The 24493-nt window shown below is 41.0% G+C and overlaps 4 protein-coding genes across 4 annotated transcripts; 3 read left to right on the forward strand and 1 right to left on the reverse strand.

The window, feature by feature from the left end:
- The first annotated feature begins 274 nt into the window (after positions 1-274).
- LOC139919402 (uncharacterized) lies at positions 275-5069 on the forward strand. Its single transcript, XM_078291634.1, has 12 exons — positions 275-286; positions 815-893; positions 1010-1106; positions 1358-1473; positions 1769-1839; positions 2122-2250; positions 2350-2445; positions 2538-2666; positions 2768-2896; positions 3062-3102; positions 3238-3272; positions 3601-5069. Exons 1-12 carry the CDS (start codon positions 284-286, stop codon positions 4671-4673), a joined length of 1998 nt encoding a protein of 665 aa, XP_078147760.1. The 5' UTR covers positions 275-283; the 3' UTR covers positions 4674-5069.
- Positions 5070-5146: 77 nt separating this feature from the next.
- Positions 5147-7680, reverse strand: LOC139919400 (E3 ubiquitin-protein ligase DDB_G0292642). The gene is made up of 4 exons (XM_071909133.2): positions 7499-7680; positions 7002-7102; positions 6262-6435; positions 5147-5840 (listed from the first exon to the last, which is right to left on the reverse strand). The coding sequence occupies exons 1-4, from the start codon at positions 7587-7589 to the stop codon at positions 5385-5387; spliced, it is 822 nt and encodes a 273-aa protein (XP_071765234.1). The 5' UTR covers positions 7590-7680; the 3' UTR covers positions 5147-5384.
- A 3636-nt stretch (positions 7681-11316) lies between these two features.
- Positions 11317-16889, forward strand: LOC139919394 (uncharacterized). The gene is made up of 11 exons (XM_078281731.1): positions 11317-11527; positions 11643-11742; positions 11875-11996; positions 12308-12378; positions 12508-12633; positions 13146-13241; positions 13590-13721; positions 13810-13962; positions 14092-14126; positions 14219-14259; positions 14377-16889. Exons 1-11 carry the CDS (start codon positions 11479-11481, stop codon positions 15840-15842), a joined length of 2391 nt encoding a protein of 796 aa, XP_078137857.1. The 5' UTR covers positions 11317-11478; the 3' UTR covers positions 15843-16889.
- A 653-nt stretch (positions 16890-17542) lies between these two features.
- On the forward strand, positions 17543-24428 carry oxa1l (OXA1L mitochondrial inner membrane protein). The gene is made up of 11 exons (XM_071909091.2): positions 17543-17653; positions 18135-18269; positions 18549-18680; positions 18775-19072; positions 19911-20054; positions 20183-20268; positions 20420-20584; positions 21328-21432; positions 21714-21876; positions 22851-22931; positions 24174-24428. Exons 1-11 carry the CDS (start codon positions 17543-17545, stop codon positions 24296-24298), a joined length of 1545 nt encoding a protein of 514 aa, XP_071765192.1. The 3' UTR covers positions 24299-24428.
- The last annotated feature ends 65 nt before the right edge of the window (positions 24429-24493 follow it).

The raw sequence follows: 24493 nt of genomic DNA on the forward strand, positions 1-24493 counted from the left end.
GTCGGCCCACAGCTCAAGCTGGGCACACACTACAAGATTTCACCCAGATTTATCCCACAGAAATGTAGACTATTTTGGTGAAATTCACGTCATATTTTTGTTCATATGCTCTCTGAGTACACTTTTCTAGAAATATGTAGACCTTGACATGGACTTTGAAAATTTAGCGGAGAGTCTGGGTTGGTGAGGAAATCCTGTAGTGTGCATCTGCCTTTAAAACCGTACGCTGTAGCGCGCATCGAAAGTGAAAGGAGACTGGGGAGTCTGCCGAATAACCAAATGCATGGTAATTATTCCACTGTTTTGGCTTCCTAGTACGATATACCTTAACGAAAACTACACTAGGCTTATATTATCTTTATTGGGACTTATAGTATGTCTCTGGCGCTCAATAGTGAGTTTGTAGTTATCTGAAGGTATTTTTGTATATTGTATCGTATGTTATTCATCTTCTATGGATGTTAGCCTAGCTATACATTTGCTATAGGCTTGCTGTGGTATTTGTATAGTATCCGTCAAAAATAGCATAGGATTATTACTATAGTTCTTTAACGTACCGGTAGGCTACTGGGCTACACGCAGTTTTGCTTCAGTGTTGTCCCTCTAGAGGTGTGTTGTTATTATGATGGTGTTTGTTGTTATTATGATGGTGAACAAAAACAATCTCAGGCCATAAATGTATTCCACTGATTACCTTGCACTTGTGAATGATTGCTGTCCCTAAACTGCTGCTGTATCAAATGAGCCTTCAAAAGGTTAAATGCATCAGAAAACGTGATGAATAATCTAAAACTTTCAACACTCTCATTCAAAGGACATCAACGTGGACTCTTCCATAGTAGAAAGATTCAGAAAGATACTAGACAGTATTACTACAGGTACTACTACTACAGGTATGTGGCATGCAGTGAAACTTCAAATGCAGCTGACATATATTTCCAAGCTACATTATCTTATGGTTAGTATGGTAGCTGCAGTGTGTAAATCATTTTTTTTATCCTCCCTTTAGGCCACTATGGCTTGAAAAATCAGGGTGCCACATGCTATTTGAACAGTGTGCTTCAAGTGCTCTTCATGACCAAAGACTTCCGGGAGGCTGTGACAAGGTTGGTGACCTCAGATTTATTAGGGTCATCTCTTGATTTTAACCGGGTCAGATCAAATTAAATTAGGTTTTAGAAGTGTTTTTAATAAAACAGGCTTGTCACAAAGTGCTTTACTGGGCAACAATGGACATAAATACAGAAGGAACACATTGAAAATTTTAGGATAGGACCAGATTCAGATCAGAACTTTGCTTTTCTGGCTTGACGTCTAATACAGTGACATTTATCTGTGAATATCATCTGTGCCATAGATGCTGTGGTCAAGATTCAACAACCATTGATCCACACCTAGGAAGTCTGTTTGCTGATTTAGAGAAATGTACAACCAACACCCGTAATATCACCGAGGAACTGGGGATCACAAACAGTAAGTTTTGATTTGAGACATTGGAGCGTTGCTTCTCAACCATGTGCCATCAAGGCTCAAGAGTCTGGAGGTTTTCCCTCCAACCAAACACTACAGCAGCTGATTTCACTAACTAGTTCTCCCTCTCTGGTTGAAGGTGTGCTAATCAGTGCAGGAATGAAAACCTGCAGACTCTTGGGCCTCGATGGCACACAGTTGAGAACCAGTGCCATTAGAGAGATTGTGTTCATGTGGAATTGTCTGCCGTCACCTGACAGTGAAATCGCTTTTCTCATCCACTCACCCCTATTCCCAGTATATGAACAACGTGATGCTGCTGAGTATTTTGAGAGGATCCTAAGTCTGACCAGCCCTGAGGCATCAAAGGTACGGCCCTAATCAGAAAGAGAAAATCTATGAGGGTGTTTTTAATCATTGTTGGAGCACTTCGATTGCCATTTTACACACAGTGTAATTTGCATTTTTTGTCTTTGCATATACTTCTGAGACACAAATGTTTACACTGCCTCTTGAGCAGGTAGAGGTTCGGTGTCGTCAACAGGCACGGGCACATTGGCTGTTTCAAGGATCGAACTTGTGACCCAACAGTCTCTCTACCTACCAGGCTACACAGTAATTATTGAGCCGCTGCTGTGACTTTGTGTTTAGATATTCAAGGGACAGCTGAGACACACGATCACATGCTGCAGGTGTCAGAAGGACAGCAGAGGTTTGAAGAGTTTCTTTTGGACTCTGCCGCTGTCAGTGGAAGAGCCGTGTCGTCAAACCTGCAGTGTGGTACAGAACTTTCACTCACCAGAAATGAGGGTAACATATTTTTTCATTATAAGAGAAAGGGGGGAACATGAGGGATAAACGACCATACTGTGTTTTCAGAGGAATGGGTTCGAGTCATTTTTCATGCCAGCGAAACTCAGCGGGGAGAATGAGATGTACTGCAAGCGGTGTGATAAAAAAAGAGAAGCAATCATTGTGAGTATTCAGTCTGATTGCATGCTTTTGGTGTAGTGAAGAGTTTTGTGAACGCTGCCTCTTTTCTTATCATTCTGTCTCGTGTGAACTAGAAATGCAAGATAACATATCATCCAGAGATTCTGACCCTGCTGCTCAAGAGGTTTAGGTTTGACGCGGGTCGCATGTGCTATGTCAAACTTAACTGTCGCGTCGATGTGCCGCAAACATTACAGACAGAGGTATTTAAAGACCCATGCATTTTGTAATATATTCTTCTAGCAACGAATCATCTCGATTTTGCTCTTCTTATTTTGTGATTTCGTCTTATTTCTCTCATCAGGATTGCACATATGACCTCTATGCTTTAGTGAATCATTTTGGATCTGGTCTGAAAGGAGGTCATTACACTGCAAAAATCAAGTCTAATGAAACTGACTGGTATGACTTCAGTGACACCAGTGTTACAAAGGTATGGAGGCTCATTTTTGTATAATTTGTTTGCCAGATATTGCAGAGAATTCACAAAATCACCACACAATGCAGGGGTACATAATAAAATGTTCATTATGCAGTATTCATACAATAATTATGTAATAATTAATCACTTATTGTGATATTCATTTCAATTCTACAGGTCAAACAACCACTATTTATGCCAGGAAGTGCTGTTACAAGGTAAATATTGCTTTTATCTATCCAGAGATTAGATGAGTGTTATTTGCTGAGCTTTCATGCTTCAGCAATGCTTTCATACTGTTACTTTCACTGATGGTAGTTGTACTGTAGTAACAATTTTTCTCTTCAAACCAGCTCCCATACGGCTTACCTTCTCATGTACAGGAAAGGTAAGTTTATGTACAATATTCACTTCTTGGTTAATGAATTAATTTAGGCTGTAGTTATGTTCAAATCTTTAATTTGTCTTTTATTTGCATAATTTTATTCACATGCAGCACATATGTCTCTGGCTGTTTATATCAGTAATTGTGAATTCAAGCTCCCAATTCTTTATTTCAGTGTTTCGACCAACAAGGCCTTCGTCAGCCAGTTGAAAACACAAATTGCCTGACAAAGTTGTTGAAACGTTGCATGTTGTTGGACAACAGGTTGAATGTGCACACTTGTACTTTTTCTGTACATCAGTAACAGTGTCCCCTTTTCCCCTCTTCAAAGTGGACAAACTACATCCTGAAAGAATACATGAAGCCAACCAGGAACCTCACTTTGCAAATTTGGGAGCTGCAGCGGTAGGAAGATACGACACGACAGAGAGAGGAGCGGCTCTTTTCCCTCAGAATCATCTGAAGGACGATAGTCTTGATGGAGGGAAGAAACTCGAGCAAAAGTATGACATGTTGCAGGACAGCGGTGATGATACGGTGGTGAAGAAACGGCATGGGGGGCAGAGTATCGATGGAGAGCTGGAAGACGAGCCAAACCAGGATGGATGTGATGCAGCGGCACATGCTGGACCATGCAAAGAGCCGTTGCCTCACAGAGACACTGTAATAGCAGACTCTAATAGACAAGAAAAATGCAAGGGTATGACAGAGGATTCTCAGAAAATTCAGAGAATACTGGAACAGACTGTTGAAGAAATGGCCTTTAATGTAAAAATGTCAAGAGAGATTCCTGTTGCAAAAGATGAAGAACAAATCAACCACAGGGAACATCAAAAAGACAACAAGCCAAAGAGACACCAGGATGATACTAATCATCTTAACTGGAGAGGAGCTTCTCTGGTGCGTTGTGAAAAACATGCAGTCGACAATAAGGCAGAGCAAAAACATTATTCCCAAAAGGATAGAGTAAACCCAGAAGGGATTTCCTCTACTGCTAGAGGAACACAGCATGGCAATGTTGGAAAGAATGGAAAGTGTTCTGTAGTGAATGTGATGGGCAGTAGCCTTACAAGAAATAATAACGATAAACCTGCAGGGAATGAATGTGTGAAAAGTAAAAGGGATGGTGTAGCAGAAGCAAGCGTACAAAAAATTAATGTTAGACAGGGAAAAAAGGCAGGAACACATTTATATCATACTTCCTCCAATCACTCCTCCACTTCTACAGGTCAATTTTTGACTAGAGAATCAAAGAGTTTAGTTACAAAGAAGGAACCTATAGGATGTAACCGTTCATCCAGCTCACACATAAAAACAAGCAGCTCAGTGAGAGACGAGGGAAATGTGCAACATGGTCCGACTGCAGGCCGCAGCTGCGTGTTGCACCCCGCTCCTTGGAGATGATGAAAGAGAAAATGAGGTTTGTCGGATGAAAAAATGAGAAACTGTCTCAGAAAAGGAAATATTGGCATTTTCAAGTGACTATTAAGTCAATTGAGTTTGTCACTTGGATTATCTTTTTCTGTTGTCATAGATATTTATGCTTTTGAACAGAATTCACATTCAAATTTGTCATCATAGAATCATAATATGGTTCATTATATTTTGACCAAAAGTCATACAAACCAAATTCTTTTGTCACTGTATGTTGGCCGTGTATCATGTGCTGCTATGTAGAGTGTGAAAATTAAACTGTGATTCTGATGAAATATTCCTATTTTCATTGAATGTCTTGCTTGATATTGCATGGTGTTGATAAATGTTTTGAGTTATCATTTCACTTTCTGTTCTACATCGCCCTGTACAACATACAGTATTAGGAAATTCAGGGACATGCATGCACCCATTTGGGTAAAACAGCAAATAGCCATTCTGTATTCATGTAAGCTGAACTTTATTAATCAAAACAGATCAAAGATTCAAAGGCAGTATATATCCTTCAACACCAATATTAACAATTCAGTGAAAACAGAATAATAAATGAATACAGAAGAGAAGTATTTATAGTAGAGGAGTATTCCACAGTGAAATTCAACAGTAAAGGTCTAGTTTTGGCAGAGGAAGGCTGTAAGCGTGCATCATCATGAGTATGTGTGCATAAAGGTATTTTTCCTCTTAGTCTCTACGCCACACAGGTATGGAGGTTTGTCTCGGAGCCACACCATCAGCGCAGGGCAGGAAGTATGAGCTGGTCTCCAGGCAGTCAGGAGTGAGCTTCAGACACACAAAGCAGAACTCCACCTGGCAGCGGGGACAGATGATGTTCTTGCAGCCCGTCTTGTCGTGCTCCACTCTCTGGCCGCAGGTGGGACAGGCCCGGATGGAGGGGCACGAGTCCACTCCCTGCACCTCGGGGAGGGAGGTGGTCTTGCAGGTCTTGAGGATTTCTAGGTCGTGGTTGACGCAGCCGTCGTTGTCGCAGCGGTCGGTGCGCGGCGCTCGCCCTTTCCACGGCTTCAGACACTGCCAGCAGAACTGGAAGGCTGGCTTCTTGTCCGCCACGCAGACGGTGCACTGGAATTTGAGGTCGGTGAGATCATCTCTCTCCACGTAGGTGTTGCACCCCGGACACTGTTGGAAAGGAGGACGGAATCAGATACAGGAAGTTTTAAGTTCTTGTAATGCACCTAGCAATTTGTGTCTACATGATTGCTGATTATCTTGGAAACAAATGACCTCTTCTCAACTCTGCCCCCCTAGAATCCCACCAACCTGTATCTTTTTTTAAAGAGTAACTAAACCCCAAACCCAAATATGTGTCAAGCCTGACATCTAATGGTAAAAAGCATGCTAATGAAATTAACTGATCTTTGGTGCCAGGTAATGTCACCACCTGTTATACTCATCATCTGGCACCAAAGATCAGCCAATAGCAGAAGACAGTTTCAGTAGCATGCCTTTTACTATTAGATGTCAGGATTTACACAGATTTGGGTTGGTTGGTTTGGGTTTAGTTACTCTTTAAAGGTAAAAACAACACCAGGACACTCACTGATTTAACTTCACAGTACTCTGCTGCAGCCAGGCGGGCCATGTTTTCTTCAAAGTGCTGCATCTCCTCAGCAGTCAGCACTGCCAGCCTGCGCACCTCTTGGTACGACCACTCCGCATCACACTTCTCATATGTGTCAGCCTCTATGGCAGGGCACTTAAATTTGTACTGGCCCTAGGGTTAAAGAGATGACAAATTATATTGCATCTAGTGTATTATCAATGGAACGGTTCCTGCAGTGGACCTGGCTGGGATTGCCAAGACTATGGTCAATTCAACATCTCTAACATGGAAGTGAACTGAAGAGTTTGTTTCCGAAATGAGATATCCACTTGATACTTACAAAATTTGATAACACAAAATGAAACTTGGTTTTTCCAGAGCAAATTGACAGAGCATTCGCACTCTTTCTGAGGCAAGCAGTTGGAGGTTTTATTCAAGGACACCTCAACAGTGGTTGCTGACGGAGTGTTTCCCATTCACTTTGCCTGACCAGGTTTTCCCAGCCAGTCTGGGGATTCAAGCTGATGTTTTTTTTTTCCTATACTAAAATGGAGATATAGCATTTTGGAATAAAACTCTTCATATATGACCACGTCCCAACTGATAAATATCACTGATGTCCCACTGACAAATCTGGGGCCATCAAGACAAGAAGAGATGATGATATTTGACTCAATGAAAACTGACACATGAATGACAATAATAAGCCTATGAGTGAGATGATGGAAGGAAAGTACCTGGTCCAGCAGGCTGCGGCACCATCCAGTGAGAGATTCTGGGGTGACAGCGTGACCGCAGGACATCTCTGCTCTGAGGCACACGTCTCCTTCCTCTGGGGCTGAGCAGCACAACAACAACAACAGTGTGAAACTCAACATCACAGTTACATGCAGCGGGGGGGGGGGGGGGGGGGGGGGGGGGGTACAGCTATAGGACAACTGATAGAAAGCAATGCTTTACACCCTCAGCTCCCCAGATTACATTTGAATTGTAGATGTAATTGTTTAATGAATGATGAACTAACTAATTACAATATGAAAACAGTCCTATACATTTGCAGATTCTCATTTAAGAAGTTGACCAAGTTATTTGCCGGCATTAGTTTGTTGGTAACACTTGAAATGCATTAATGATTAGGCTACATGAGTTAATTGTAAAGCACAAACATTAATTTAGAATTTCTCGCGCATGCCCCAATGCAAGAAAACATCGATGCATGCCTTTCATTACTTACGTAGTGGATCTAAATCATCCGGCCTGTTGACAAATTTCAGAGTGGTGTCTCTGGGGTCGTATCTTTTCTCCTCCTGTCCCGGTGTTGTCATTTTGTTTCCAATCAGCTGCACTCTCCTTCTGCCACTTTCTACAAGCTTCTTCTTCGTCTGCACTCAGGAAATGGGTAGCAAACAATAATGGAGGCGAGGCTGCATAATGTCACACTCACTGCCAGGGACTTGTTTTTTCTTTCATTTTCTCAGCAGGCAATTCTCAGCAAGAAATCACGTGCTCATAGGACATTTATAATTCACCTCTATATCTTTATACAGTTGGGTATTGAGAATCCAGCCTCTGTAGGATGGTTGGTTTACTATGGGGTGCACGTGTGGCCTCATTTGTATGCAAATTATTTGCAAAGACAGAAAGAAAAACGCTTTATTTATATCATATTTAATATATGATATGCTTATTATATGATGTATTCAGCATTTCGTTTTTTCTGTATCCTGAATGCCCCATTCTATAATCATTTAATATAAAAATTGATTCTTATTTTTTTTCACATTAAATGATAATAAATGTTCCTTTATAGCCTATGTGAGCAGTTTTTATGAGATAAACACGATGTAGGAGGGGCTGGTAAAATGTGAAAGTATGCTCTGGTCAGATGCCAAACCTACTGGGAATATCAGGTGGTTTCCAGTAAACATGCTGCAGTGACAATAATCTAGCACATATGACTAATAGTGACAGAGAAATGAAGCAAATTATTAAAACAGAAAGAAAACTGAAAGGTGGATCAACTTCACCACTTTCAAATTCGGAAAAATTTTGAAGAGTTTTGTACTCTTGCCAACATTTTCAGTGACTGTAAAAGATTAAGTAAAACAACCACCGATTTGTGAATGCGGAAGACTATTGTGGAAGACACTTTTATATTCTAGATATTTAAATGTTAGAACTGTGCAGGCCTGCCGTGGATAACTTCTGCTATTATGAAGAGCTATAAAAATGGGTTGGAGGCAATAAAGGCACAAAGGGCTCTATTCTACGATAGAGATCTGATAAATGCCTTAGAGTCACGCACACTGCCTGCTGTTTGTCACCTGTTTCACAACAACAAAACAGACAATGACACACCAGAATTGTTCTTTCACTTCACATTTAAAAGTTCGATGCTGATTGCAATAAAGGCATTACACAAGTACGGAAGTTGTTATTATTGTTATTATTATTATTATTAGTAGTAGGCTAGTAGTAGCTATTAGCATTGTTATTCTTGTGCGTATTGTTATTAGTATTATTATTATTATTGAGATTCTTCTTTTTATTATTATATTATTGTTGTTGTTGTTATAGCCTATTCCCTTGTTTTATTTTATTTTATTTTTGGGGTATTTCATTTTATTTTATTTTATTTTATTTTATAAGGACGAAAGTGAAACTATTCGTTTGCTCTGACGTCGGCTCCAGTGTGTGCATACAGAGAGTTGAGCAACAGCCTCAAAGTGAGAAGAAGCGGCACGAAGTGAATGAGCTCCGTCTGTCCCACACGAAGAGCACAGAATGGGTAAAATCTACCAGGTGATCGTGTTTGGTCTGAGGGGAGAGAAGATGACTATCGACCTGTGCAACACCGAGGAGCAGATGAAGAGCATGACGGTGCTGCAGCTGAAGGAGAAGATAGGGGAAAGGCTTCCCGGGAGCGCTGGTAGGCACTTTGGTTATACTGCTAATTACTAAAATAACAGTGAGATGATCGGAGTTAGACTAGTTGTCCTGGAGCAATCAGTACATAGCCTAATTCAAAAAATAGGCTGCATTTCACATGTAGGCTACTTCAGAATATGTTGAGTAGTTAGTTTTTTTTTTTCTCAAAATGTACAAAAGGGGACAAAAATATATTTATTCGTGTAAATAGCATTCATTGGAAACACATTTTCTTCCTGTGTGCTGTTGAACATACTGTAGGCTATTATCTGCAAGTCCAAATCGATTTTAGCAACTCAAAATAGCCTGTAGGCTGTGCATGGCAATTACATGTAGCCTATAAATCCTTTTTTTTATTATCAAATTCCAACTTTTGTATATTTGAAACTGGACATATTCTGAAGTATATGTTTCTATGTGAGATGTTTTTTTTGTTTGTTTTTTTGGTCAGAGAACGCAGCTGGATAGCAGTTGACTTTTGATAAGTCAGGTGTAATGAGAAATAAATTGCTCTCCCTCTCTTTCTATCTGTGTGTGTGTGTGTGTGTGTGTGTGTGTGTCTAGGGGACAGTGTGGAGACACTGCGGCTGATCTTCACAGACAAAATGCTGGATGAAAGTTCAAGCCTGCTGTCTTCATACGGGATCCAAAGCATGTCTGTCATTCACATGGTGATGAGAGTTCCTGGAGGACTGGGACTGTGACAGGGAGAGAGAGAGGGAGAGAGAGAAAGAGAGACCGGCCATCACCACCTCCTTCTCGGCTCATACAACGTCACATCTCATTAAACATGGAGACTCTTCATAATGTTTACATATTGTTCTAAAAGGCCTGGCAATATTGTATTTTATTACAATGTTCCTGCAATGTTCCTATAAGACCTGTTGAGCTCACCATGTGTCTTTCCTGTTTGCCTGTTTGTCAAGTTGTTCTTTTCCTTGTTGCATCTCTCACATTCTCCAGAAGAGATATTTTAAAAATCTGTTTTATGCCCTATTGCACAAAAATAAAAAAATGTGCTCTCTAATGCATCATCCAGTTTGTTTCAACATGATAATGAACACACACGCCATATGAACCACCGCTGCAGCAGCGTCAAGGTCAATGTTGGTAATCCTGCTGGTTTTCATACAATTTCCATACAATTAAAGCACACAGGTTAGGGCAGTGGTTCTCAAAGTGGGGTCTGGGGACCACTAGGGGCCCTTGAAATGGGGATCCACAGCAAAATGAGGAATATAAATGATCCTATTCAGAGAATCTATAGAAATTACTATTCAAGTAAAAGTTAATTTATTTATATAGATCTAACTGAAAAAATCATAGAACAGAATGACACAGGACAAACAAAAGGAAGCAGAACAAAGCATAAGACGCACAATCAGTTCATAGACAGTTGAACAATTCAGTCCTAAATCAACAACAAAAATCTCCCTATATGGGAGTAAACTACCTGTGACAAAATCAAATGGGGGCCATGGCCTGATGTGTCTATTAGGGGTCTGTGACATGAAAATGTTTGTACTGGTGTGATCTATTGCAGCAAAAATATCAGAATAATTTTGAGTTATTTTCAGACTATGTAGGTTTAGTCAAAAGTATTCTATAACCTACAGCATTAGGCCTACCATATAGTTCTGACTCCCTAAAGCTTTCCCCCTTCTCACCCTGCACAAATCATCAAATTCAACTGCTCTTGGTTGGATCCCTGTGCCACATTTATTTTTGGGTGGCTGTTGTTGTATCAGAACGTTTTAATTATTATTAAACATTAGGCTATTATTATTATTAGCTAAAAGCTGGCATCACTTTTACCATCAAGTGTTAACATGGCTTCCATTCTCTCCCAACTTCCCAGGTGTATTTATTGGGTCTTCATGTGCGCTCACCTCGTAATTGCGACATTTCCGAGAACACTTGAAGGCAGCATTTGCGTTATTGTGTAAATGTGGCGTCAAGTGAAACAGAAAGTATTCTGCAGATAAAGCCTACTTGCACGCACATAACAAACAAACAGCGAGAGAAAAACTTGTTTGCCAAGGATGTGAGCTAATGTCTCCAACATTAAGATGACGGTAATGTGTTTTTTTCCCTCCGTCTTGTATGCGTTGTATAACATGTCATATCCAGGACTCACGCAACAACAGTTTCTTCAAATCTTTTGCAGTTGACAACCTTGTGTGGAGCCGAAATTATTGGAATCCTTTAAACTCTTAATCATAGCCTACTACGTCATATCTTTTGAAGCAGAAGTAGACTGGCATAGCCTGAAAATTAAAGAACAAAATGCCTGGGGCATATTTATCGAGACCGGACAACTATGGCACCTCTCCAGGTGAGCTATGGCCTACAGTATACTGTTAGACCCATCTATGATCAGCAATAATGTAATTTAAGACAGTGTTGCAGTATCGGTGCTGGTGCATTGATTAATAATCTACTTCCCACAGTCTTGTACAATGGCTTGCAAAACCATGGATCAACTTGTTACTTGAACAGCGTGCTGCAGGTGCTCTTCATGACCAAAGACTTCAGAGAGGCTGTGGAAAGGTCTGTTGCAAAGCCTACTTCATATTTGGATTTGTCATTATTGTCATACTGATTTCATTTAGGTGACATGCTTATCTGAGTGTTTTTAAACCAGTGTATCACTCATGGCCAGTGTATATTTACTTTCCATAGGCACTGCCGTGAAAATCCCAACACTACGAATATTGATCTTCAGCTTAAAACCTTATTTGATGACTTAAAGAGATATACAGCTTACACATGGGGAATCACACGGACACTGGGCATTGACAAAGGTATGAGACACAATTTAATGTTGGCCTGCGTTTAGCCTAGATGTTAAAGGACTAAAACTGACTTTTTGGGAAATTGGCTTGTTGGTCAATTTACCTTGCATGTTACATAGGAGTACCACCTGCCTGTAGGCAACTAGCATTGTCTAATGTAAGAAGGTAGACCTTTTAGTAATCCAGAGTTGGTGTTGTTTTTTTTTTTCTGCCAATCCTCTCACATACTGTAAAGTCTAAGTTTCCCAAAAAGTCGATGTAGCCCTTTAACCAATCATCTAAAGAAACACACATCTGATTTCCACTTGTCTCACCCCCAGTATATGAACAATGTGATGCTGCTGAGTATCTTGAGAAGATTCTAAGTCTGACCAATCCTGAGGTATCAAAGGTATATTAAGCATTGAATATTAACATCTAATATTGAATCTTACAAGCTTTACCAATAGTTAAATATCTATGAGTTAAGTGAAAAATATGTCACACTTGTTTATCAATCTCTGTACCTTTGTGCCTTGAGATCTTCCATGGAGAGTTAACACACAGGAACACATGCTGTGGATGTGGGACACACACTGATGCTCCTGGTCCATTTTGGAGTCTCCCTCTTGCAATGATGGATTTCTACATTGAGGACTACAGTGTGGTAAGGGCAAATCTTCAGCAACTCAAAAACATTTTTAGTGTCAAGAGTCATATGTATGTAAGCCATTTGCAGATTGGAGTCAGTTATACAAACATTTCTAGGAGGCAGAGCTGATCTGGAGGCAGAAATAATCTCTGAGGTTCCATAAATAATCCACTGAGGTTTAACTCAACTGATTGGTTGAGTTAAACCTCAGTGGGTGGAGCCAAACAACCACCGTTTTTCGGTGCATATTTGCTAACTGGCAACTTGAATAGCCGGGGCATTCATGATATAACTTTTTTTTTTTTCCAGTTAGTAGCAGGAGCACTAGGCTTCATAATATCAGCTCCCTTGTAACTAAAACTCCAATCTTATTAGAAGCATCAGCCCAAATTGCCTCAAGATATTGCCACAGTTCTTTTGAATTCACTTGCATCCTGAGTCTCTTTTCTCCTTGAGTACATACAGAACAGGCTATAGCAACATTTAAAGTTCATTTCAGAGACAAGTGATACTGGTGCATTTTCCAGACGGATGGTATTGAGGAGTTTTTCAGGCCTTCGAGGGTCAGTGGAGAAAACCAGCTGTACTGTGACCAGTGTGATGCCAAAGCAGATGCTACTCTTGTAAGTTATGAGGAAACATGTTTCTAATTACTTCTCATAAAGAGACTCTATGATTTTGTAATAATAGTTTTAGGAGTTCATAATGTTTAATGGAAATTATAATACTTGTTTATGACTTTATGGCAGTAGTTGTAGGAGTTCACAGAAATTATAATTGATGCGTTCATGTGATTGAAGGCAAGAAATCACATGTTCTTATGGCCTGGGCTAGTCCAATCAGCACTTGTTAATATCATAGACTTTCCTCCAGTGCTAGAAACCTTTTGCCTTTGGAATCAGAATACACTGTATCTGCCACTGTCTTCTTCTTCTTCTTCTATTTTTATTGTCATTGTGTGTTTCAACCAGGAATGTAAGATAACAGACCATCCAGAGGTTTTGATGCTGCTGATGAAGAGATTTGTGTTTGATTATAGTTACATGAAATACGTCAAAATCAACTGCGTTGTGGACGTTCCTCAAACTGTACAGATACCAGAGGTATATATTCTTTTTTTACTTTCTCCTAACACATTTATTTTTGAATTCCTGTGATATCTGTCACTTTTTCCCTTGGTGTGACTTTCAGTTTTCCGATGATACCGGTGATCAGAGTCAGACATATGAACTATATGCGGTTGTGCACCATTTTGGGGATCTGAGAGGTGGACATTACATTGCTACAATCGAGTCCCAGGATGATGGCAGATGGTATGAATTTGATGACACTCGCGTCACACCGGTAAGACGGATCACCTCCACTCCAATGTGGTAGAACATTGTTCCAAAAGCATCAGTAGTCTAATGCAGTCTTATGCAGTTATGTGATATATTATGTGAAATATTTCATGTTATTCTTATTCTTCAACAGCTGGATCCACAGTATTTCCAGGCAGACATGAAAAAGTAAGTTTCAGTTTGTCTCTTTCATTCTCACTGTGCATTTTGCTGAATATGAAAAACAACTGAACTTCCATTTCACACATTTCTTCCACTAGATCCAGCAGTGCTTATCTTCTGTTTTACAGGAACAAGAAAAGTAAGAGTTGACAGACACGTTCAATGCTTATTGATGCACAGTCATCGCTCAATTGTAGGACATGGTTTGGTACTTTGACTCAATTTACTTTGTGGTTGTTTTGCTTCAATTTTTCAGAGCATGCTCCAGATACTTCGATTCAAGAAATCAACCCAGAGCCTTCCCCTGAAGACCACCAACTTGATACCAGTCATATTCATGAGCAGTGTGATGACCCTCTAAAGGAAAGAGAGAGAGTGGAGGGTGAGGAGGCAGCAGAAGAAGGTGTAGCTGTAGAGGCCGTTTCCTCCGAAACACATGAAGGTGGTGTGGAAGAGACGGAGGACAGAGGGGTGGACAGTGTCGGATCTAGAGAAGCGGAGAGTGTTGTACAAAGGAAAGGAAACTTGACAATATATGACCTCTGCATGGGTGAAGGTTTTCAAAACAAAAACTCTCGTATGGAGCATCAGGACGATGGAAGAGTAGGTGATGCTAGACAGAACACACCGCATGAAGATCAGGAGGATAAACAGGAAATCACTGACACATGTACAAAACATGATGATCTTGAAGGTGTCAGTGTGGAGAAAGAGGGAGAGGAGGAGAGGATGATAACGGATGTTAAGGGAGACGAGGAGGGAAAGACAGGAGATGATGATGAACAGGTTGAAAACGGAAAAGTGTGGATGAAGCCAGGTGAATCGCAGGGAGAGGACTGTGGTTTTAGACAAGAAGGAAAGAGTAGACTGACAGAGCACCAAGGTGTAGGAGATGGAGGACAGATGAAACCACGGGACAGTCAGGAACGTACAGGACTGGAGGATACAAATACAAGACCTGTTGATGTTAAGGAAGAGATGAAAGGCACGGGTGTTTCAAAGAAAGTAAAAGCATTAATGATTGAGGAAGAAAAAAGGCCAACCGACAGCGGTATTCAGAGAAGTGAGATCCATATCATAAGAGAAATATCTGTCCCGGAAACCTCACAACACGGTGATGTTACAAAAATAAGACAAGGTAGCATGACCAAGAGACAGGCACGCAATGATGAGGAAAAGGTAAAAGGAAAATGTGAGCCAAAGGCAGACGCACAGAGTAATTTATCACAGGAGGTTCACAGTCTGAAGTCGAATGAGTCTAATGTGGCAGAAGAAAAGAAACGCAGGACCAAAAGAAATAGGGGAAACTTAGAAGAGAATGAGACAAAGAATGAAATTGGCAAATCGATGAGAGAAGAGACTGATACACCTGCACAGTGTACTTTAGCAGAGGGGGTTGACAATTTAAACTTGAACGAGTCCGGTGTGGCAGAAGCAAAGAAACACGGGACCAAAAGAAATAAGAGAAACTTAGACGAGAACGAGACAAAGAATCTAATTGACTCAAGTGCCAAAAAAGTTAGAAAAGAGACTGACGTACAGGGTGGTGGTGGAAAAGAGGAAAGTAAAAACAGTGGCGAACGTAGAGCAAGAAATGTCACGTTGTGGCATCGACTCAGATGGGGAAAGAAGAAACAGAAGAAAGAAAACAAAAGAAAAAGTGTAGGGTGTTTGTGTATTTTCACAGGCTTTCAGAAAAATACAGGTTCAGAATCAGAATAAGTGGAAATATACTCTTCTGTCTAGAACATGTTACTTTTCAACATGTTATAGTGGTGATCCACAAGATTCATATTTTTTTTCTTATATTGGCGACATGTTTGTTGCTAAGCGCTCATTGCTGTGATGTTTCTGCACTGCGCTTAAATCACTAATATATCAATCAGCAGTGGAGAGTAGCAAAACAGAAATGTACTTATGTCAGATTATTCGTTTAATAGCGTGTTAGATTAAGGTTTTTATTAGCACGTGTTGAAAAGTAACTCAAATGTGCTTTGTGCCAGTAGTAGTGTCCTCATGGACATGAGAGGAGAGGAAGAGACAGAGGCAAGCTCACATAGAGGAAAAAAACTGGCAAGAAGATTTTTGTGTCAGAAAATAAGTCATCTTTCTTTCTAACTTCATTTGAAATCACATTCTCTGTCTAACTAATCATATAGTTTTCGTTGCACTGTTACACGTGCAGTTTCTTCAATTTAGTTTTAGACAGTTGGTTGAGACTTGATTCATCGACTTAACTGCACCTGCATACTCAATTTTGTTATTTTCAAACTTTACTTGTGAGAATGTTATATATGATATATGAAATTGATATATGAAAATAAATGTCACAGGAAGGCTGTATATATTGTAATTTGTTTACAGACAAGCCATTATGTGAAGAATTTAATTATTTATCTTTTATTTTTTACATAATTATTAAATGTTTAATGTAAATCCTTGCATATATATTTGTTTTGCATGAAGAAATGAAGAAAAAACAGATAGATTATACTGTGATACTGTATTATATTCACTTAATCTGGTCAAATAGGCCTGATTCTTTTGGTGTTTACAGTGTCTCTGTTGTTTACCAGCAATATACAGTATGTTAACCATTACTGCCCACAGACCTTTAATATAATCTAAGCCTGATAATCTGATATAATAATCAATCAAGCAGCATCTAAAAACATTTTGTTTTTCACTAGAAAGTTGTATTACTGCACTGTATTACTGCAACTGGCCACACAGTGGTAATAATTAAGCTATAACAAATAAATGTTATGGAAGGTGCCTATACTGTCCCTGTCTCTCTTCTTATAAATTATCATTCACATTTCACTTTAGTGTTTTTATTCACCATTATGTCAGAAGAGATAGAGATAAATAAGAAAATAAAATGAAAGCATTGCACACATTGTTACGTACAGGAAAATGGGGAAAGTGATCAGGTTGTGATGGCAGGAATATAGAACACGATTAAAGCTGACAGGTTGTTACACAGACAATTGGGATGTGTCTGAGGTGGCTGGAGTATAATGGGTAAACCTGATGATACAGAAGAGCAGATGCACAACATGTCAGTGTTAAGAGACGAAACACAAACATGCAAATACATGAAAATACAAACCAAATGCTGGTAGGCAAGGGGGGGGGGGGGGGGTGTCACTGTTAAATACATTCAGATATGAAAGTGTGTTAAACTTGACTATAGACTAGGGATGTTTCATGACAGGGCAAGACAGTGTTTGTAGGAACCAAAAGAAGTAGCGCTGACGTTCAGTTAAAAGAGAATGAGACAAATACAAACCCCAAAAAGGAAAAATAAACATCCTGACTACCTAGTTGGGGGTTATACGCTCGAAAGATGGCAAACGAACAGCCAAGTTGTTTGTCTGCTTGCGCTTTCCGTAGCGGGCTGTCTCTCCTGTCACAGAAAAATGGCTGCCATCAGGAGTGGGGTGACTCCGGGTTGCCTGGCAAGATGTTTCCTGAGACAGACTGGCAAACCGAGCCGAGGCAGCCATTCACTTACAGACACCTGGAATCACGTATGTTTTGTTCACAGTTTTATGTCCGGGGCCTTATCCCCGCTTTTGACAGAAAGCGATAACCGACGACTTTCCTCGGCTAACTTGCTAGCCGGCTAGCATCCTCACTGCGTTAGTGAGCATGCCTTCTGTGACTTTGACAGTGCAGCTTGCCTAACAAGGAGAGCCTTCCCACTTTTACAGTGTAAATCATCAGGTTAATACTGTCTGAAATAGTAGCAACACGTTTCCTTTGATTGACAGGTTGTCTCACACCTAGCAGCATAGCAATTTGCTTGCCAATTATCACCAAGACTTTGGTATAATCAAGTGTGTCAACATCTACCTGGCTAGCAAGCTAAGCTAGCAGGTGCCAGCTTTGCCATCATCCATCACAGCATCTCTCGTTAAATAATGATTAAAAATAGGATTGTAATCACGTTGTAGTTTCTTGTGTGAAGTGTGCACCTGCCTGACGCATGTTCCCCCTGTTTACAACCAGAGGTTACCCCAGAGGTCCCATCTCCACACAGTGTTTGAGTGCAGGAGTCCTGCCACAAGGGCTCTCCTGGGCCGAAGACACCATGGAAGGCTCCTGTTGGTTAACGCTGTGCCAGTCAGAAACAACAGCTCACAGGTGAGTCGGCTGATCGTCTTCATGCAATGCTGCTGTTGTCTGAGAGGCATCAGTGAACTGCATCCCTGTAAGAATAAAGGTCATGGGTGTGTAGATCATCCTCATTACAGCATAAATGCAAAGGATGAGAGTAGAAGTTGTAAAGTTCAGTTAAAATCTCATTAGTTTGCTGCCAGTACAGTATGGTACATGTTTAGTAAAGTAGAAATTATGTCTGAGTTTATGAATGTACTTTGGCCTAACTTTCACAATGATGCCATGTTGTATTCATATTGCCAGATCCCACCTGAAACTGGATCCATGGCAATTCCAGATGTGGAAGCCTCCGACTCTGCTCTTGTCCTAGAGTCCGGCCCGGTCCCCCTGCCCGCTGACCCCGCCCCCATCATCACAGAATCAATCACTGAACAGGTGGCTGAGGCTGCATTCAAAACAAAATCATCTGTCAAATATATACTTTGTCTTAACTGAACGATGTGGTGCCGTTTTATATTGATACTTCCAGATCCCAATCGAAACTGTTTCCATGGCGATTCCAGTGGTGGAAGCCTCTGCTCCTCCAGTCTTGGATTCCTCTGCTATCCTTGCGTCCGCTGACCCCGCCCCTGTCATAACGCAGCAGATCATTGAGCAGGTGGCTGAGGCTGCACCGACTGCAGTAGACGTCCTGCAGGCTGCGGGTGCAGAAGTCAGTTTAGCGGAGCTGGGATTGGCCGGCAACACCCCAGTAGGGCTGATCCAGAACCTGCTGGAGTTCATGCATGTGGATCTTGGTGTGCCCTGGTGGGGTGCCATCGTTGCAGGTAAGCACAGATCAACACAACCTCAACCAACATTAAGCTGACAAGATTAAAGGGCATTAAACTGTCTTAGTAGAAGAATGTTGCACTGCCCTCTGTTGGTTAAAGGAAAAAACCCACTCCAACACTGCTGAAAATAAACTGTTGTAGATGTATTTTGCGTTTCTGGGCCCATTTTATTGTTTTGTTTTGTTTGTTATTCCCACAGATAACTGGTCAAATATAGACAATGTGAATTCACATACCGATATTTGCCGATATAAAACCTTTCAACTATCTAAAGCATCAAACGTCAGGTTTTGGTGTCAGTCCCTCAGAAGCAAAGAGCGAGGGCTTCTTTCTAGACTCACCAGTTTGCATCAAAGTCCAATAATCACACAGGGAGAAATCCATTATAGAAGAGGCAGAGATAGCGATTTCTCCACTGACAGTAGCCTCAATAGACCAGAATGCAATGCAGCCACAAGACATGTTTGAGTAAAGGTCGCAACTCTCGCATTTTGTCGACGGGAAAAGCTTGCTCTCTTGCTCTTACTATGATATTGCCATCGCTCTCTCCACCTACACATACTGAATGCAGCAAGTTCAGGCACGTTCTCTGGGGGTTGTCAAAAGGCATTCTGGGAAATGTAGGAAATCACTAACTGAGGGAAAGTGGGTACACTTCATCACAAAATAACTCCTGGAATGCATTGAACATCACAGATTGATGATATATAACAGTGTAAGAGTATTTGATGCCAAGCAAATCCAAGCAGAACATGCAATGCTGTGTTTCCTCTGTTCTTTCTCCTTCTCTTCCTCTTTTTCCTGTTTCTATTAACCCCTCACCCTCATATAGGAACGGTTCTGGCTCGTTTGGCTGTGTTTCCGGTCATAGTGAAGGGTCAGAGGGAAGCGGCCAAGCTGAACAACGTGCTGCCTGAGATGACCAAACTCACCAACAGGATGACCGAGGCCAAACAAAGCGGAAACAAATTTGAATGTAAATTCTCTCTCTTCTTTCTGCATTTCATTTGCCTTTTCAGTCACAAGCTTTGTGTGTGTATGTTTGTGTGTTTTCAATAAGCCAGTCCCATCAGTTTATCATAAGCCGTTGTCTCTGTGTCGTAGTTGCCAAGGCCTACACCGACCTGAACCTGTTCCAGAAGAAGCATGATGTAAATCCTTTCCGTGGCTTCCTGATTCCTATGGTGCAGGTCAGTGTGTTTTTATGCGTTTCACTTGCGCTGACAAAATTGTATAATATTAACAGTAAATATGTTGTTATGCACAGGGGGGGTAAAAAAGTGTGTCCGAAATATTAATCGATCATGACAAATCACTCATCTCATCTGTCTGTTTCCCCAGGCACCAGTCTTCATCTCGTTCTTCATCGCACTGAGGAAGATGGCCTACCTCCCGGTGCCCAGCCTGCAGACAGGAGGCACGCTCTGGTTCCCAGACCTGACAATGGCAGATCCTTACTATATCCTGCCTCTGGCCGTCACCGGAACCATGTTCTTCATCCTGGAGGTGAGCGAGGTTTTACTGAACTCGTCAGAGGTGTCTCACTCTCCAAAAAACATAATAATAAGAAAGATCATATGCAACAAAATCTGAATGCTTTTAACCTGAAAATTCACTCAGACATTTCCTGTTCCTGTTATATCCTCAAAATTAAATAAAAACAAACAAAACAAAAAAACTAATTAAAAAAAAAGATAATAATAATAATGATCAAAAGGTTTGTTTTCCACAAACAACAACATGTCAGCATTTTCATGTAAGTCCACCTAACAGTGTCAAGCCAACACCTTACGGTCACAATTTCAGAATACAGCTCATATTGATGAACATGTGTTGCCGTTTTTTTGAGTAATACAAAGTGCCTAGATGAATATATTTTAGGGCCGCTTTGTAGTGAAATAAAATGTAATTGTTTTTTTCCAAAATGTCCTGTTAACACTGAACTTATACCAACATTGGTCAATTATTCTTTTTCCAAGTGTGACAGTGGCAAATTTTACGCTTTTATTTTGAAGGCAGAATTGTCTTCCGGTATTTTGGTCACAAACCCTTCACTTTTGATTACTGGAAGATTATAGTGAATTGATCACTTTGAATGCTTTTAAATGCCTGATTTTGTGTAAGATGAGATGAAATTTGAGCGAATGGAATTTTTTATTTTGGTAGAAAATATTGTCTCGTGTAAAACTGTTGAATGTAATCGTGCTTCACCTTAATAATCACCACCTTTGTTACCTTTTCTTTTTCAGTTGGGGGCAGAGTCTGGTATCGACAACCCCAATCTGCGAGCCATGAAGACGGTGTTCAGGATCATGCCCTTCGTCATCCTTCCCCTCACTATCAACTTCCCCACGGTCAGTCTGTCTTCACACTCATCTATTTTTCTTGTACTATTGGTTTAAACTTATCTGACATCAAGCATACTGCAAAGGAGCTGCATCTCAAACTCCATGATGTGATTTTCATCACCAAAGAAATGTTGAAGATATAAACCTTCTGCTAGACCTTATTGGATTAGTTTGTTAGTTTTACTTGAGCTGCTACATTTCCTCTCTTCTATACTCTCCTTCTCTTTTTGATTCACGCTAACCATGCACATTTCTTTGTCCGACATCCCTTCCTCGCTGAACCCCAGGCGGTGTTTACCTACTGGCTCACCTCCAACTGCTTCTCCTTGGGCCAAGTCGCCCTGCTCAGACACCCACTGGTCAGAGAGAAGCTGAAGATCCCAGAGAGGATCACCCACCCCTCCTCCGACCTGCCCCAAAATGATGGCTTCATCGCAAGCATTAAGAAGGGTTGGTGTTCTAAAAAGAAATCTAGTAGGATAGGAGTATGGGAAGTTGGATGGATAGGTGGGATTTGGTTTGCCGAGTGCTTGAAGGGTGGATGGTATTTAAGAATAGGATGATGGATGGGGAAAATTAGTCGGTAATGTGTTTTTTGTTTATTTTTAATAGTAATGTTGAACCCAATGGGTGATGAACAAAGAGACAGATGATCCAGATTTTCCTTAAACTTAAAGCTACACGAAGCAATTTCCGACCACTAGAGGGCGACAGAAACTGCAACACATTTTGTAAACACACACAGCAAAACTGTTGTCCCAGCAGGACAAACCGTGCATAAAGGCTAATGGCTAAAATAAACGTTTCCGGTTACCAGTCTCGCTTTGCCAGATTTTTCTCCCGCTGAAGGTTACATGTCCCACAATGACAAGTGAAGAGGGAGGTAGCAAGTTTACTAGTTGAACAAGATTACTCGCTCGCTTCATCGATTCCCCCATTACCAGATTTTTTTCCAGGGAGGGGAGGGGTAGAGTGCTGCTTTCAAACAGCGAGGGAGGAGACTACTAGATTTAAAAAAAGGAAAAGCTACTGAATGGATCAGGAGGAGCTACGACTCGGGCCGAATTGGACAACAATCTTTAGAAAAGAGGAGAAAACAACAACACAGCTGGTCCACGTGTGTGGTTATTTGTTTATATCATTACGTCTCGCGGAAATCTCCACGTAGCGCACGTTAGTTTCAGGATTGGTTACAGGGTCTGAAATCGCTTATTGCAGGTTTAAGGAACTGAGTGTATTTTATTATATAGTGCAATTGCTATTAGATTTGTGCAGTCTTGAGAAGAGAAAGCAAAGTCTCAGAGAATAATTGTTGTGTACTAACTGTCCACAACACACATTCATCAAACCCTAAATATGTGTCCCTCTCCATGTCTGTGTGTGTGTACACTCCCCCTCCTTATAACTTTGGTTGTCCCTCCCAGGCTGGAAGAACGCTCAGCTGGCCCAGCAGCTGGAAGAGAGGGAACGGAGGATCAAAAATCATCTGGACCTCGCTGCTAAAGGTCGGTCACACCACTTCTGCAGCAGTCTCACGTAGCTAGACCTGTTTTACTTTGTTTTAGCACTGTGCCAGCGCAGAAGAAAGGGCTGGAGCTGTTACCAGTGGGAGTAAAGGAAAAAAATAAAAATCCAGTCAACTGCTCACAATCCTGAGTGACACTCAAAACTGGCATTATGTTGTGTGTGTTAGCTAGTCTTTGTCATTGAACCTTCATGGGACACAACACTGAGGACGAGCAAAATGTGTGCAAAACCATTCGAAGTTAAAGTCTGACAGCTACATTGGGAAATATAAGATGCTTTTCACCAGTCAAACATCCACTAAGTCAGACTACCACTTTCACAAATCACTTTTTAAAAACTATTTTGTGCATGATATCCAATTCATACAAGGAAAGGAGTATGGTCCCATCTAATAGACACTCTGACTGAAGTCCAGGAGAGTGATGGATGTTTTGAGATCTGTTACAACAGTGGAAGAGATCGGTCCAATCTCAGTGTCCGGTCTCTCAGCCTCACAGACTTTGAGGCCCGTTACCTCTGAGTCCACAACGGCTTAGGGCTGTCTCACTGCAAAATCAGCAGTGCTTTAGGGCTCTGATGTGAACTTTTGGAGCCTTTTATGCAAACATTTAGCGAGTCTGCCCTCAATTCACAATGTCAGTGACTTCAATAAATGAGGACACTGGGGAAGCGTCCAAAATATGTAAACAAACCAAACATGGCAGGTGTTGGCAAGAAAAAGTATATCTGTAAATGTAAATATCTCACTAGTGTGGAGTTTTCTTGCACTTGTGTATACACCTTTGCGTATCTTTAGACAGACGTGTTTTGCATATGATTTCCATATCGGTTTTGATCCGAAAATAGATCATCTGCACTTTGTCACATGAGACAATAGCGTCGCTGTATCCAAGGCAACGTGTAATGTCACAAAGCCTGTCTCGTTTCTCCGTTGCAGGCACTCTCGCTCTACTCTGAACATGCTGGTGATGTCGCCCAAAGTCTGTGAGGGCTCAGTCCTCGGGACAGAGGCCGGACGCTGAGATTTCACCATAGTGTTGATTGAATTGTAGTTGCGCATCCTCATGGCTAGATGGAGCCATTACCACGACTCTTCCATGCTCTCAACCCTCTCACACATGCATGTCTGAAGCAGTGAATGGGTTTACGATAAACACTGTAGGACATGCATTTCTTTAAATTGAGCATTTCTGATGTCTTCTCTCCTTTTCTCTCCCCAGGTCCACTGAGGCAGACTTTTACCCATAATCCTCTCCAGCAGACCGCCCCACCCATGGCTGCAGCATCAGCCAAAAACAAGCCAGCCAGTGGCAAGGCAAGGCCCTGGAAGGAGACTATTGGATAGATAAGACTGAATGATTGCTTTATAGCCTAATGAATCTTGTGTACATATTTATGGATAGAGGAATTGGAAGAGGGGAGGGGTTTGTCGTTATATATGTAATATTCTAATTAAAGAGCAAAATCTGCCTTATAACGACCATTTTGGTGTGTGTCTTGTCATGAGATTTGAGCTCACAACTGATTCATTAGTTCTGCC

This window comes from Centroberyx gerrardi, chromosome 23 (assembly GCF_048128805.1).
Source record: "Centroberyx gerrardi isolate f3 chromosome 23, fCenGer3.hap1.cur.20231027, whole genome shotgun sequence".
NCBI lineage: Eukaryota > Metazoa > Chordata > Actinopteri > Beryciformes > Berycidae > Centroberyx > Centroberyx gerrardi.